This window comes from Miniopterus natalensis, chromosome 7 (genome assembly GCF_054644295.1).
Source record: "Miniopterus natalensis isolate mMinNat1 chromosome 7, mMinNat1.hap1, whole genome shotgun sequence".
In the NCBI taxonomy this organism is placed as follows: Eukaryota; Metazoa; Chordata; class Mammalia; order Chiroptera; family Miniopteridae; genus Miniopterus; species Miniopterus natalensis.
Window position 1 is genome coordinate 59789986 of NC_142087.1, and position 16670 is coordinate 59806655.

The 16670-nt window shown below is 45.1% G+C and overlaps 1 protein-coding gene across 1 annotated transcript in view; it reads left to right on the top strand.

Annotated features, from left to right (window-relative positions):
* The first annotated feature begins 4228 nt into the window (after positions 1–4228).
* The window catches only part of SLC14A2 (solute carrier family 14 member 2), a 48021-nt gene continuing 35579 nt past the window's right edge, over positions 4229–16670 (top strand). The window contains exons 1-5 of the mRNA XM_016225039.2: positions 4229–4402; positions 7222–7402; positions 8388–8577; positions 10495–10623; positions 14610–14802. Coding sequence (XP_016080525.2) covers positions 4229–4402; positions 7222–7402; positions 8388–8577; positions 10495–10623; positions 14610–14802 — 867 coding nt within the window. The remainder of the gene's footprint in view (positions 4403–7221; positions 7403–8387; positions 8578–10494; positions 10624–14609; positions 14803–16670) is intronic.

A 16670-nucleotide genomic window follows, 5' to 3' on the forward strand; every position in this document is an offset into this window, starting at 1 on the left:
GAACTCTTCAAAGCCTGGCTTCTGCTTCATCTTTTATTGCCTGCTGACACCCTCCCCACACTCCAGCAGGGTCCACACTGGGATTTCCTGGCACAAACCATGTGTTTTCTCAGGCATTTCCTTGGCCTGGAATGTGCTCCTGCCCCTTCCCAACATGAAAGCCTGGCACCGGTCTCCCCAGGGCTGGGAGGTGAGGGAGCTGCTCGCTGCTCCTATAGCTCCCCTCACTCCCCTTGGCCACCCTGCTTCTCTCTAACGAATGTCTATTCACTCCTCTCTTTCTGCCACTCTCTGCAGGCAGGGCCTGGGCCTCTCACTTCTGCTCCTTTTGGGGTAGCCCAAGGGCACACAGTAGGTACTCAACAAAGAGTGCTCTTACAAGTAGGATGGAGGAGTCGCACTGCTTCTGAGCCTCACTGAGGGACCATTCGAAGCCTGGTTCTTTGCAGAGATGTGAGGCTGATCCAAACAGCCCTTTCTGTCCGCATTTCTGAGGGAGGAGAAGGTGTGGGCAGCCAAGGAGAGCGTGAGTGTGCCAAGCAGATAATTATGTGTTCTTGGAAGCAGGTTTAATGGACTGGCTCAGAGCGGAGCTGGGAACGGGCTCCGAGGCCTGCGCCTTCAGACGGGACGTGGCTCAGGCAGGGATTTCGCCGTCCAGTTCTAACAAGTGGCCGACGCCTTGTGGAAACTTTTGAAAGGCGTTCTGTTTGGGACCAGCCAGCTTGTCCTTCATCTGGTTGCCCCAGCCATCTTTCCCTTCAACTTGCGAGCACAAGAAGAGGGGAAGCTAAAAATCACTGAGCGCTGCCTAGGTGCCAAGAACCAAGTCAGCAAGTTCACTGTCCTGGGAATCCCATGTTGTCCTAGAAAAAGGGAGGAACGGAGGCCCATGCAGTCCCTGGTGGCAGGGGAAATGGTGAAGCTGGGCATCAGACCTGCAGCCTGTGCTCTTTCCAGACACAGCGACCTTCTCTTTACAAGGTCATTTTTGCTGCACGTCTCACTTCTACCCCAAAGCCAAAATTCCCCCGTTGGAACAGGATAAACATTCCCATGGCAAAGGAACGTTGTGTTCCCAGAGGAGATGCAATCACGTTGTTCCGCCGAGGCGATGCAGGCTTATGAAATAGAACACTGGGCTGAAAGCCTGCGCCTGGGCTCAGGGGCCACCCCTCCCCTGCATCCCTCAGCTGCATCCCCAAGGCAGTTGGAGAAACAGAAGGAGCCCAGGGAGGGGGACTGGATCTAATCTTAACTCTGCAGCAAGCTGCTGGCTTTTCTAGGTCTCTGCTTCCTAGGTCCATCATGAGGTGGAGAGCTTGCTTCAGAAAGTGTGGAGACTTGCATCCATGTGAGAAACACCTGTTTTGCTTTCTTGCACCTTGATTTCTCCATCTGTAATTGGGAATATTGTTTGCATAAAGGAGGGACTTAAAGGTGGGGAAAAAAGTGCTTTTTTGGAGATGATTCTGGAGACTACATCCCTGTGCAATCAGTCTTTCCATAATTCATTAAACATATACTGAAGGCTTATTATGTGTCAGGCTTTCTCCTGGGCCCTGAAAATACAGAAATCAACAAGGTAACAGGCCCTCTTCCACATTTTCCATCAAAAAAAATATAAAAATGTTTTCAGCCTAGAGGTTAGAAATAATTTTTTAATCTACCCATTCTCATCTCCTAACTATGTACTCGAGCTCCATCACTTTAAAAAACAAAAAACAAACACAATTTTTCCTTGATTAGATGACATACATTGTTTTTATATTTTAACATTTCTGAAATCAAGATGTATCCTACAATTTTGATTGGCAGAATTTTCTTCTTTCTCGGTGATACACAAACTAAAGACACTTCTTATAGTTGATAGCATCTTAGATTCAATGAAATAAATTTGGAAAAAAGTTATTTTTCAACTGGAATTTTAATGAATTTCACAGCCACTGAATTTAACACAGGGCCTTTCCAAAATATTTCAATTTCATCCAGATGTGTGGTGTCACGGAAATCATATGTCTAGATATCTAATTGCTCCTTACTTTTTATCTGGATGGCTTGGAAGGAATTTTGCACCAACGGGTAAGGATGCTTTATCACCTCATGGCCACCAGAGGGAGAGAGAGTGTTGGAGAGGGACAGTGTCAGGCTTGGCTTTTGCTCTCAAACCTTTCCCTCAGCCTCCCTGCAGAGCAGTCTGAAACTCACTGACACTTACCGGCAAGGCCAGAAGAGAGGAAAAGACCCCTTTCCAGAGCAATGACAACATCAGAAAGAGGAGTTCGTTGGATCTGAATATTTGCTGACCTACACTAAAAATGAGATGTTGTGTAAATGAGCTCCTCCTGGGAATGAAGACTGGTGCTAGACACAGAAGAGTTCAGGTTCAGAAATGCAGGTCTGGTGGGTAGCTCCACACCCTTCGTAAGCCATTCAATTCTCTTGAGACCCACATGACTCATAAAGCTCTCCAAGGAAATGGTCCCACTGTAGTAGACACCTGTAGCTTTCTGCCTTCCTTCCCTCATTTAACTATCTATTTATTGAATACCTACACTGTGCTAGGAGCTGGGGATACAGCAGTAAACAGAACATGCATCTTAAGTGCCAGTGGAGAGGTAGATACTATACACATAAATATACAAATAAATCTATCATTGAGTAGGGCAAAAAAAAATGTATAAGAAAAAATAATGGGTCCCCTGACCGCATGTGACAGGAGAACACAGTCAGGGTTGGATCTGGGAAGGTTTCTCTGATAGGCGATCATTGAGACAAAACCTGAAAGAAGAGTAGAACTTACCCAAGTAAAGAACAAGGGAGAGACCTTCCAGGCAGATGGGCCGGCATTTACGGAGACCCTGAGGTGGAAAAGTACTTACTTAACACTTTCTAGGATCTAAAAGGAAGCCAGTGTGGAGCCCAGAGACAAAGGGCAAGAGAACTTAAACATAATGGGAACTTGGTGATCCATGTTAAAGGCATATTTTTTCATCTGTAGCCATTGAAATGATTTAAACAAAGAACCGACATAATTGATTTGAGTATTAATATGACAACTCTGATTGCCCTGTGGAGTATGGCTTGGAGGAGAAATCTGAGAAGTGGGATGTCCAATTGGAAGTAAATAGAGAAGGAGCAAAGGGTGATGGCAGCCAAATAGTAACATTGGACATGAAGGTGTATTTAGAGATAGAATTACTGGGTTTGGAGAGTAGAGAAGAGGGAATATTAAGTTTGACTCCTGAGATTTCTGAAGGAACAGTTTGGATGGGGGGAGGACTTATCCTTGGATGAGCACCTTTGAGAGAAGAGGACAGGACTTGGGGAGAAAAAGGTTATGAGTTGTTTTAGTAGATTAACTTTAAGTTACTTCTGGAACATCCACCTGCAAGTGTAAGCTAAACAATTAAGTCAATGAATCCAATGGGCATACAGAGGGAAGATCAAGCCATAGCGAGAGCTGAGTTCACCTGGGTAAAAGCATCATTAAAGAGAATGGGAGGGGGAGAAGCACAGCACTACTTGGGACACGAAAATAAATTGGGGAACTGAGGAACTTGGGCAGATGTTGTTCCAAAAGCAAGTCATGGCATAAACCCTGGCCCTAGCAGTCAGACACAGAGGGGGGAGAATGTCCAACCTGGTGCACACAGTTTCAAATAGACTATACCAAAGTTTCTAGGGAAGGAAAGGGGAGAAGGAGATGGAAAGAGCACTGAGGGCAGAGGGGAGAGAAGGGAAGCTGGAGGTCAACTGTAAGCAATATAGGATCCATAGCAATTAAGAAAACAAGTTTCTCTTGGATCCCCACTAAGTTGGAAGAGCCAGACCTATGTGTATGTATCAAGGGAAAACATATGTACAGCTAGCTACCGCAATAAGATAGTACAATGAATAATATAAAAAGTAGAGAAAAATATTTCAGTAATCAGGAAAAAAGGAGAGGCATCTATTCTAACTGGGTGGCCAGGGAAATCCTCACAATGGAAATGGACTTTCTTCAGGACTTGGAAGAATGGGGGAATTTTGAAAGGTAAAGGTCACACGGGTGGAGGAATGGCTTCAGAACCCTCTGGTAGCACAAACTACTGGAACAGTAGGTCACATGTGTGTCAGGACAGACCTTATGCCTCCTGAGGCATCTATCCAGCTTCGGCCAAGTCCATGTGGACCTGATCCTGACTAGCCTGTTCTTTTTTCTTTTTTTCCACCAGTTGCATGACCAATGAGCAGCCGCCCCCTGAAGGAGATGTCTGAAACTCACAGCAGTCCTCTTCTGGCAGAGCTTCCTTCCAGCAGATACAAACTCTACGAGTCAGAGTTATCCAGCCCTACCTGGCCCTCCAGCCCCCAGGATACACACCCAGCCCTGCCCCTCCTGGAAATGCCTGAAGAAAAGGTGAAGAATGTTTCTCCTAGGATGTTTCCCAGGTGGGGTGGAGGTTGGGTAGGAGAAGGGTGGTGAAAGATGCTACTTTCCCAACTACCCAATGCACAGAGGGGCCACTGTTCAGGAATATTCTGCCCAAGTCAATACATAGTCACTCCCATGATTGATCCTACTTGGCCTAAGATAGAAAATATAGCTTGTGTGCAACATGATTTTAAGGACAAGTAAGGAATGCACACACTCATGCATCAGTCTTCCAACCAGTCTCCAAAATCTTGCTCCTTAGGCCTGCCCTCTTGAATTACCTATTGTCTCTAAAAGGAAGGCCTTCATTCAAAAGGCCAGCCTTTTGCACTCCTTGAATACAGCAGCACAGAGATAGCCTGACTATAGCTACTGATACAGTGAAGAGGGATACAAGCCAGCAACAACAAACCCTGTAGAACAGAAGAATCTGATTTTCGGAGTTGTCACACTATATCATTTAAAACATCCAGTTTTCAATAAACAATAATGAGACATGCCAAGAAACAAGAAAGTATGGCCCTAGCCAGTCTTGCTCAGTGGTTAGAGCGTGGGCCTTCGGACTGAAGGATCGCAGGTTCGATTCTAGTCAAGGGCAATACTTCTGTTACAGGCTCAATCCCCAGCCCCAGTCAGGGCACGTGTGGGAGACAACCAATCAATGTGTCTCTCTCACATCAATGTTTCTCTTTCTGTGCCTCTCTCCCTCCATTCCACTCTTCCAAAAAAATCCATGGAAAAAATATCCTCTGGTGAGGATTAACAACAAAAAAGGTGGGGGTGTGGGGAGAAAATATGGAACAGGGGAAATAAAGCAGTCAATAGAAACTGTCCTTGAGAAAGCCCAGACATTAGACTTACTAGAAAAAGACTTTAAATCCCTTAATTACAGTCAAGGAACAACAACAACAAAACATGTCTAAAGAGCTAAAGGAAAGTATGAGAAGTATGACCATAATATTTCACCAAATAGAGACTATCAAAAAAGAGGAAATTATTAAAAAGAAACAAGTTAGAAATTCTGAAGTTGAAAAGTATAATAGAAGTGAAAATTTTACTAGAAAAGCTCAATGTCAGGTTGAAGCAGTCAGAAAAAAACAGAAAATTTAAAGTCAATTGTTGTTTGTCTGATGCCTTTTCTGAAATAATTCTGGATAGTCTATATTTTTTGTCATGTCTAGCCACTGACGTCTCTGCTCATTTAGCCTACTGGTCAGCTAATGATTAGACAGACATTTTCTAAGGGATCTGTGTGCATGTTGGGGTATATCTCCAATAATCATCCAGGCAGTTTTCAACTGTACCTTAGCCTTCACTTTCTGCTCTCACAGAAACTCAGACTCAGCCAGGTGAGAGCTTAGGGACTTCTCAGTTTTCAAAGAACATGCACACTGTCCTGGACATGTGCGAGCCCTAACATGCATGAGGCCTTCTAGATTCACAGAAGTAAGCCCAAGCTTTTTAAAACCCTCTTTGGACATCTCATTCCCCAGTTTATCCTTTTAAGCTTTCTGACTAGCTCATTGCTCTCCCCAACTGTTGTCCACCATCTCAGCCACAATTTTTTCCAGTGCTCTCATTGCCTTCATGGAGGAGAGAATTTCTGGAGGTTCTTGCTCCACCATTTTCAGTGATATCCTCAAGGCATTTAAGTTTTGATGCAGGGAGGAGTTTGGAGAAATCTATAGACCATCAGTGTACGATTGAAACAGAAAGTGAGCCACATATCTAAGTTTAAATTTCTATTAACACATTTTTTAAAAGTAAAAAGAAGCAGGTAAAATTAATTTTAATAATATATTTTACTCATCTTAATATATATGAATATATATATTATTTCAATATATAATCAATATAAATTATCATTGAGATATTTTACACATTCTTTTTTAATACTAAGTCTTTAAAATTCACTGAAAGCACATCTCAGTTTAGACATTTCAAGTGCTCAATAGCACATGTCCCATTGGCTACTCTATTGGACAGCACAGCTCTAGAGCAAGGAGTCCTGACCAAGGGGGCCACGGATAGAATAGGAGTATGAACTTGAGTGGGAAAAATAATTTATCTTTATTTTTATTATTCACCAAAATATTTAGCCTTTACTTCAATTATGAATATAGGAAATAAACAAGTCATATTAGCATATCTGAGATTTTTGTCATTGTCACAGATTGGGTTCCCCTAAGAAGCTGACTTGGAGATTTGCCTCTAAGAAATGCACAGGGGTATGCCATAGGAGTCAATACTTGCAGAGAAGTAAGGTAGGCAGCAGGGTTAGAGAAGACATTGGGCTGTGATGCAGGCACAATAGAGGCCTCTGCTGCTCCTATGGTGAGCTCTGAGCTGGGAGGGCTATACAGAGTTGTCCTGAGTTGGAGTGAAGAGGCCCCAGATATTCACTATTTTGAAAGTATCATGGGTATTGGATCTGCCACGTCTATATGTGTATCACAGTGTTTTTTAATATTATGATAATTGCATTTCAATGTGATTGGTTTTCTTTGTAATCCTACTCACTTTATTCATTTACAAACATTTACATTTTATAAAGAAGTCCATAAGCTTGCCAAGCTATCAAAAGGGATCGATGGCAGAAAGGGTTAAGAAACCCTGGTACGAAGAATGTGTGGAAATCCTGGGAAGAGCAGGCCTGTGCGGGGCACTCTGAGCACCATTAGACAGTGCATATATGTCTTATGATCCTTCATATCAAAAAAACCTGACCACCTTCTTTATCCCCAAATGCCTCTGCTCTCAAAAAGCTAAATTATCTGATATTTTATCATGGCTTCTGCTGAAAGGATCTCCGGTCATCCAACGAAGAGAGCCACATCGTGAAAATTGAAAAACCCAATGAAAGGAGCAAAAGGAGAGAAAGTGGGGCAGCCCCCCGAGGCTCTGCAGGACGGGGGGGCATCAGTCTCTTCCAAGCAGTGGGCTACCTGACAGGCGAGATGAAGGAGTGCAGGAGCTGGCTGAAAGGTAAGCAAATGCCCGGGGAAGAAGCAGCCAGGCCAGGCCAGGGAGACAGCCCTCCCTCTGGCTTGGACCGAGGAAACTGCTCCCTCACTCACCCATGGTGAGGGCTCCCACAGTTGGGGTGCTCCAGCCCTGAGTTCCCTCGGGTAGGCATAACATACCCTACTAACTTGCAATTCCAAAGGGTTCAAAATTAAAAGCATTTCACTAATTTTAGTTCTTTGAAAATTCTTCACTCCTTCATGGAATAGCGAAATAGCTCTAGGACAAGCACTTAGCTACATGTGAGCCATTTCCCAAACAAGCCGATCCTTCTTTCACTTTTCCTGGCCATGCCTTATGTGCCAAGAAAGGATTGGCATCACCCTCCCCAAGTTCTTTCCTTTTAATGTTTTCCTTCTCCTCATTTCCCTAAACTAAATGCTCCAACGAGCACGCCTCACCTCCCTGCCCCACCTGTACATGCTGTCCTGGAAACCGAACCAGACAATGAGGCAGAAAGCACGTCCCCTCTTCTGGCCCCGGCTTCCTCCGGGTCCTGACTCAATGCTGATTTTCACAGCTGGGCTAAAATCATCTTCCCCAGCATCCTTTCTCCAGACTACTTTCTTTGCTGCTCAGATACCAGCCCTCAACTGAGTCATACAGCACTACACAAAAAGAGCTTCCTTCGCTCTCCACCCCTTCCTTTGGATCAATAAATTTTCTTGGAATGCTCCTGGGGCTTCCTTGCCAAGCAAGCCAATGGCTGGAACGGCGTTAAATTGGCCTCAGCACGGTGCCTCAGTCTGTAAGGCAAAAACCAACACCCACTGAGGACTGATTGCGGGCCGCTCAGAGATGGGCTGGGTGCCAGGATAAATGAGGGGAAATGGCCTGGCTCATGCCTCCCTGTCTGCCTTGGTTGCCACGCCAACCACTGGTCCAGCGGGGAAGCGCAAGTTGGACCCTGCTGATGGCTCTGGCTCTGCCTGTCTGTCTCTTTCAGATAAGCCACTGGCCCTGCAGTTCACAGACTGGGTCCTGAGGGGGACTGGTCAGGTGCTGTTCGTCAACAACCCTCTCAGCGGGTTCATCATCTTCATAGGGCTCCTGATCCAGAATCCCTGGTGGACGATTGCTGGGGGTCTGGGGACAGTGGTCTCGACCTTAACTGCCCTCGCCCTGAGCCAGGACAGGTGGGTTCTTTTCTATGTTGGGTTTGGGTCTTGGGGCAGACAGGTGGAGAGCTGATCACTTGTGCAGTCAGCCAACCTAATCCTATCAGCCAGGCCAAGGTCTCCTGAGTCTCGGCTGTGAACAGGTCCCTGGAGGTCCTTAAAGAATTAATCTACTCCTGTGCTCACAGCAAATGACAGGACCAGGCTCCACTTGACTGTAGAGCTCTGGAAACACTTCCTCTGGGCAAGTGCAGAAGAACACTTGGGCGGTTCCCTCACGGAGCCTGCAATCTTAGTTGAGGGGGACAAGTATAACAGGCAAGAAATGTCTCAGAACAGTACAAGGCAGCAGGCAGTGGAGAGTTTGGAAAAGGCAAACTTAAGACAACTATGTATCAGATAAAAATCCAACCTCTCAACTTGGCTCCCAAAGTCTCTCTAATGGACCCACCCTACCTATTACTCAACATTTTCCTCAATTGAGCACTTTTGCTTCTGCCTTTCTAATCCTACCATTCCCTCAATCTCTCCTCCTCCATGGAGCCACCCCTGATTGCCCTTGTGCACTCTGACCCTTCCTTTCTCTCTGAACAACCATAGACCATACCCCATTGTTATATTGGATGGTTCTCTAATCACTTTCTGAGTCTTCTCTCCCTGGCTATGATCTAAGCATGTTCAAAATGAGAAGTCCAGTTCACATGTTCCATATTCCACTCCAGTGCCTAGAAAAGATTTGAACTTCACTGTTAATAAGTCCATACCATGTTCTACACCATAAGTGCAAAACTCTAGGCACCCTACACACACGTCTTTCCAAAGAGCCATGACTTCACCACTGTCCACAATAAACCACTGACACAGCCGCATATCCTGGTCATAACTTCCACCACCCCGCTCCACCACCACCACCCCAAGTATCCCACCCCCCCTACCACAGCCCCACTAATCAGGACACTGTACTTTACAGATAGTACAAGGTCAGCAACGCTGATGCTGCAGTGTCCTGATGGAACGTGATCCTAATGAAGACCCTTTTGCATTGGGGTTGAACTTAATTTTATATTCTTAATGGTCAGAGCAGGGATATAAGGTAATGGGTTTTCTTTTGACAACCAAATCCAGAAGCCACCAGCGTTTTGGTGAAGAGTTCTGGGAGGGCACCCTCCACAGGAAGGGCAGCTGTGGAGGCAGCTCCTAGGGGTGCCCCAATTTTATCTCCCCTGAGCTCCCTCACTTATTCCCACTGCCCCGGTATACCTAGGGGGCTGAAGGGCCTCATCAGTATGGGCTAACTGTCTTTGCTCAGTTTGCCTGAAGCAGCTGGTATTTAAAACAAAAGAAGTACTCAATTCTAACCCTGAACACAGATGAGAAAATGCACAGAGAAAATGCAAGCCCAATGAAAAGTAATGATTTTCCCAAAACACAGTTGCTGCTCCTCAGATAGTTATTCTAGTCCCAAGGAGATTCTGAACACCAGTGGCTTTCCCTGCCCCTCCATTTCTTCCAAGCCACACCCCATCTGCAGATGCCCCATATATTCCTGGCCTCCACCCCCAAACACCCCCCTCTCTTACATACACACACACACACACACACACACACACATGTTCCAGGTGTCATACCTCAGGTTTCTTTTAGATTCCCCTCTATATGTAGCAACCTGAGACACCCCTGAGGAGAAGAGTTTACACACAGAGAAGACAAAAGTGCGTAATTCAATTCTACATCAGCAAAGGTAATCAAGATGTGTGTGTGTGTGTGTGTGTGTGTGTGTGTGCGTGTGCTTGCGTGCAAGCATGTGTATATCTAGAAAGGTGCTGGCAGCTATGTGATTGCCTGACATTCATCTAATAAATTGACTTTTTTCTGTGAGTAGCAGGAGGGAGAGACCACTGAATTCAAACACAGAGTAATTCTGTTTCACTCCAGGTCGGCAATTGCCTCCGGACTCCACGGGTACAATGGAATGCTGGTTGGACTGCTGATGGCCGTGTTCTCCAAGAAGTTTGACTATTACTGGTGGCTTCTGTTTCCCGTGACCTTCACCGCCATGGCCTGGTGAGATGCCTCATTCTTCCTTCTCACAGACCCACAAAGCCCCAAGATGACTATGTCTTACACTGGATTGAGACAGGCACCGTCACGGGGCCCAGCGTATTCATAGTCAGGCTGGTTGGTCTTGAAGGGTGCTATGAAAGTCCACAAGTTCAATTGTAACCCCAAAGGATCTTGTTTGAATCCAGAATAACAGGGACCCTTCAAAGCAACAAAGCACCACAAGTTTGGTCTTGTGCTGATTCTTCCTTGCATGATAGGCTTCATAAGAAAGGCTAACATTTATTTGAGTATTTCCTACATGCACAGTACTGAGCAGGGTAGAGCTATTATTATTCCCCGTTTACAGAAGGGAAAGGCCAAGGCACACAAAGGTTACATAACTTGTCCCCAGATCACACCCTAAAAGTTATCAGTGCTGGCCTTGAACCCAGAGCCTGCACTGTTAAACCCCAAGCTATAAGGTAATCGTCTGTCCTGTGGCCTAACCAAAGCCCAAACACTGAAAACTCACTTGTGACAGAAGCATTGCACTTTCCTGGACCAGAATACCTGTATTTAGAGCACAGAGTCTTTGATGGGAAGCATCAGTTGAGATCTTACTGTGAAATCACCTCACTTTGCAGAAGGAAGGGAAAAGCAGCCTGGAAGGAGATTAAAAAGAAATATCCACCGAGTGCAGTGTGTGTGAGGCCCTTTACTCATAGGGGCCTTAGTTCACTTGCATCGGCAGCAGGCCTGTAGAGTCCAAGGGCATCGTAGTGCCCACTGTCAATCAGAGGCAGAAAGCCTGAGGTGAACCCATGTCCCCAACCCCTGTGCTCACCTCCTCAGACATGCCCACTGATTTTGAACATCTCTAAGAAGTAAATGTCTTTCTTTAGTTTCAAAGTCTAAAGTTACTAAAAGCAGTTAGTTTAATTTAGTTTAAGTACTGTTCCATTACTTTTTAGTAGTTCTTGCAAATAAATTACTACATTAAGCATTCTGGGCAATTTATGTTTTTTCTTAGGGCTTCTTTCTTAATCTATCAGGACAAACAGCTAGAGCAGTCTTTTCTGTGTGAATTTCCTTAATGTCTCCCATAGGCCCGAGTGTAAGGAGTGGAAGGACTTGTCTTCATTTGTATACATTTGGTTTAGCACTGAATAGATTAAGCCCCTTGGCACAGCTGAGCCACATTGCACTGGGTGGCAGTTTGTCTCCCCAACCCACCCTCACTTCCCAATTTTAAAGATAAAACACCATTGAGCACTCTACTCTGAGCTGAGCTCTGTGCTATTACCGTAGCTGCTCACTCATCTCATGTAGTCCTTGAAGTCCAATTCATAGGGTTGGCATGAGTAGTGTCATTTTCCAGGTTTATCCAACAAGTATTTGCCGAGTGCCTGCTATGTGCAGGGACTATTCTAGGTGTTGGGGATCATTATGAGCAAGAGAAGGTCTCCATCCTCTTAGAGCTTACATTTTTCTTGGCAAAGATAGAAATAAACTCATGAACTGGTTAATTAAAAGGACCGTCTCAATGTGTGATAAGTACTTTGAGGAAAGCAAGATGAGGCAAATGGAACTGAGAGTGATTCCAGATGTGGCTGTCAGGAGGCCACTTTGCAGAGGGGCATTTGCCCTAAATGCTAAGAAGTCGCCTGCCTTCTTATTGAGTGGAGGATGCTGCACGCAGAAGCAGCAACACGGGTAAAGACCCCAGCTGCAGAAGTGTGATGTGTTCAAGAGACAAGACCAGTGGGGCTGAAGCCCTGAATGGAAGAGGAGCTGCAGGAGGTCAGGGCAGAAGTAGATGAGGGCCAGACCCCGTAGGCCTTGTAGATCCAGTAAGCCTTTGGATTTTCATTACAACTGTGATAGGAAGCAGTTAAAGGGTTTTAAGCAGAGGAGTGACAGGATATGTTTTACATTTAAACCATTCACTCTGCTTGTAGTGTGGAGAATGGATTTTAAGAGTAAATGCTGGAGGCATAGTTACGAGTTTACTGCAATAGCTCAGGAGGGATAAGAGTGGTTTGGACTAGGGTGATATCCAGAAGGTGGAGAGAAGTGGTTGGGCTTGGGTATATTTTAAGGAAGGCAGAGGCAACAGGACTTCCTGAGAGGCTGTGGAGCATGCGGGCTGTGGGGGGTGACTCAGATACTCCTAGAATTTGGTGGAGAAGACTAAGGAAAACAGGTTGGTGGTTGGAGACAGGATGCAAACTGAGGGTTCCGTTTGGACATATTAAACTTTAAACTTCCAAGTAGAAATGTTGAGTGGGTCATTAAATGTGCAAATCTGGAACTTAGTGCTATGGTCAAGATTTGGAAGGCAGAAACATAGTGGAGATATTTGTGACCGTGGGACTAAAGATATTACCCAGAAAGAGAAGATTTAAAAGAGAGAGAGGAAAAAAACCCAAGAAAGAGTCATCTTCTAATATTTAAAAATTGGCAGAAGAGGGGAAGAGCAGCTGACAGAGTTGCAAAGGAGCCGCTGGAGAAGCAGGAAGAAAACTAAGACTATGCAGTGCCGTGGCAACCCAGACAGAAAGTGTTTCAATCCCATCAGGGGGTCCAACAGTCACATGCAGGGGCAGGGAATGACCATGGATTTGGCAAGGTAGACGTCATTGGTGAACTGGACAAGAGTCATCTCCACAGCGTGGGGAGAACTCTGATTAGAGTGGATTTAGGAAAAAATGGGAGCAGAAAGATTTGGGGTAGCAAGGATAGGCAATACTTTTGAGGAGTATTGCTGAGAATGAAAGCAGAGAAAAGGGGCAATAACTGAGCAGACATCAGATGAAAGGGGAAGGATTTTTAAAGGTAGAAGATACTAGAATAGGTTTGTGTATTTATGAGAAAGATCCAGAGGAAAAGGAGAGAGAGGAGAGAATGGCAGGAGGGAAATCTTTAAGACAGATTGGATCCCAAAGTACAGGGGGGAAAATTAGCCTGATAAAAGAGGAGGAACACTTCCATCATACGAGAAAGGCACAGAGGAGAGTCTGTGGACACAGGGCAGTCGGAGTGTGAATCTTACAGTTGAGGAAATGAAGCATTTCTCATCTTGTCATTTCTGTTTTCTTAATGAAGTAAAGCAAGGTGGTTAGCTGAAACTACAGGGACCCAGACATGAAGTGTTGAGGAAAAAGGAGGAAGCGTAAAATAGTTGTCTCAGCAAGTTGGAGAATTAATTTTCTAGGGATGTGTTTCAGGCGGTCTTAAACACCCATTTGTGACTCGTAGTCATTAATTAAAAGTAGACCACTCAACCAGATCATGTGATTTCATGTTTTGTCCTGCGCTCACTGAGTGTGGAAGACATAGGGTGTTAGGTGTTTAGGGTGTCTGGTCCCTTCAGAGGAAACCAAAGCTAAGGAAGATTAATTACTGAATGTTGCTCATTCAGCCGGTAGTGAGAATTTGCACCTAGCTCCTTCTTTCTCCAAAATCTATGTTCTTTCCAAGGAAGAGGCCAAGAAGAGAGAGAACATAAACAACTCAGGTTTTCATTTCCACATGGTGGTTCCCACAGTAGCTCAAGGTACTTTAACGGAATCCAATCCTGTGTGTTACGTGTGTGCCATAACAGCCTCCTCCTAGGAGGTCAGACTCCTACAGCATTATCACAGCTCAGCATAGTAGCCATTGAACATCTTGATGATCCAAAGGTAAGACATGATATTTTGTAAAAATTACATTTTGTTTAGCTTTCTTGGTTTAACCAACAAGGAAATACTTAAATTATTCTATGAAGTATTCTATTCAAAGCAAGTTTATACTACTTTTAAATTTTGTTTCTCAAAGGTGCAGCCTTAAATTGAACACCCTATTCCCAATCGCAGGTCAATGGACTACTAGAGTCTCAAGGGAGCCAGGAATGACTGTGCCAAAGAGAAGGGAGGACAGTAAATGGCACAGTGGCCAGAGCTGATGAGATAATGTAGACCTAAGAATGGCCACAGTGATCAACCCTTTGTTTCTTCCATCTTCAGCCCAGTTCTTTCTAGTGCCTTGAATTCCATCTTTAGCAAGTGGGACCTCCCAGTCTTTACGCTGCCCTTCAACATTGCGGTGACCCTGTACCTGGCAGCCACAGGCCACTACAACCTCTTCTTCCCCACAACACTGGTGGAGCCCGTGTCTTCAGTGCCCAACATCACCTGGACAGAGATTGAAGTACACTTGGTAAGTTGCCCAATGACAGATGAGTTGGGACGCCCTGATTCCACCACAGACCTCCTCACTAGCTGGTTTGTGCATTTCCCAGGCTCTCGGCCTCCCTAGATGTCCCTCCCTTAGATGATGGGTCTGGTGGAGAAGAGGCCGGAAAGGGTCACCACCACCTACCTTCGCATGTTCTTTCAACAAACATTTATTGAAAACCTAACCCGTGCCGGGAACTTTATCAGACACTGGAATACATGGGGACAACAACATCCCTGCCTTAGAGAAGCCTACACTCCACACAGAAAAACGTAATAAACAGGAGTCCATACCAGCGTTAAGTCAGCCGTAGAGAATGGTGGGATTGGGGGGAAATATTACATAGATGGATAGTTGGGTGAAAAGGCAAGAAACTAAAACATAGGTTTAAAATTAGGACTTACAAGTTATTATCAATAGAATTGGAGGGTGAATTTTCATGAGCTTTCCATATCAATGTTTCTCAAGCAGGGGAAATGATGCCCTCTTGGGGACAGTAGGCAATGTCTGCAGACTTTTTTAATTGTCAAGACTGGAAATGTGGGGGTGCTACTGGCATCTAATGAGCAGAGGCCAGGGACTCAGCTAAACACCCTACCATGCACAGGGCAGCCCTCTCCCATAACAAAGTCCACAATGTCGATAATTCCAAAGTTGAAAAAACATGTTTTGTATCCTACTATCACAAATGTACACATTCATTTATTTTACTTATCTCTAGACATCCTAGATGAAGAGATATAATAGAAATCTAACATAAGATTAAACATATAGAATGGTAAAAATTTGGCCTCATTAACAAACCTTGATATAGCTAACAGCTACCACTAAGGCAAGTTTATTATGTGTTAAAAGCTGTTGTAAGCCCTCAACTTAGTAACTCATGTAACCCTCATAAAAACCCCATACTAGGAATACTATTATTATCCCCATTTTACAGATGAGAAAGCTAAGGCACAGAGAGGGTTACTTGCCGAGGTCAAACTGCAGCTAGTACCTGAACTTAAAGCCCAGGCATCCTGAGCCCAAGCTTTGAACCACCACCCCCTTAGTCCATGGCGGATCTGTGCGCTCAGCTGGGAAGATCACAGGGAGGCGAACCCCTCTGCTTCTCAACACAGGCCACCCATTATAAGGTACCTTTAAGTGTTGGAGTGTTCTTTACATTCCTCAGAAGTCTCCCTTTATTTTTTACCCATTAGTTCTAGCTCTCCTTTTTAGAGTAAGTTAGAATATTGTTTCCACAATCACCATTTCAATATTTGAAAAACTACTTATGTCCTCAAATGTTTGTGCGACCTGATTTCTGAGCCCTCTCCCCCCAGCCATGCCTGTTGTCTACAGATGCTTAAAGCTCAGTGTGGCCCTGCTGCTGGGCAGGTGGACAGCACAGGCCCTCCAGGGACAGGCACACTGCTGAATCTCGCCCCACCAGGAAAGGAGAGGCTCCCCCACCCCTGGTGGCAAACACTGCTGGTAACAGTACAAAACCTTTTTAAAGTTTCGTCTAAGGCTGAGGCCATAGTAGGATCAGAGGCAGGGTTAGGCCCTAAATCCAAAACAGGAAAGACAGAAGCCTATGTTTAAGGAAAAGCCTGCCCTCTGAAACAGAAAATGCCTGGGACAAAACTAACTTTGATAGAATCGTCAGTGATCAGCCCTCTGGCAACCAGGCACTGCCTTTGGGGCACAGACCTGCTGTGCCTGAGCCCTACCGTGAGACACTGCCAGAGAGAAAGGCTCCCATCCATCCTGTACTGTGTGGCTATACAGTCCAGCACTGAGGGGACTCGAGTGGAAAAGGCCACAAAGAAGAGATGCCTCTCATTCATCTTCCAAATAAACAGAAA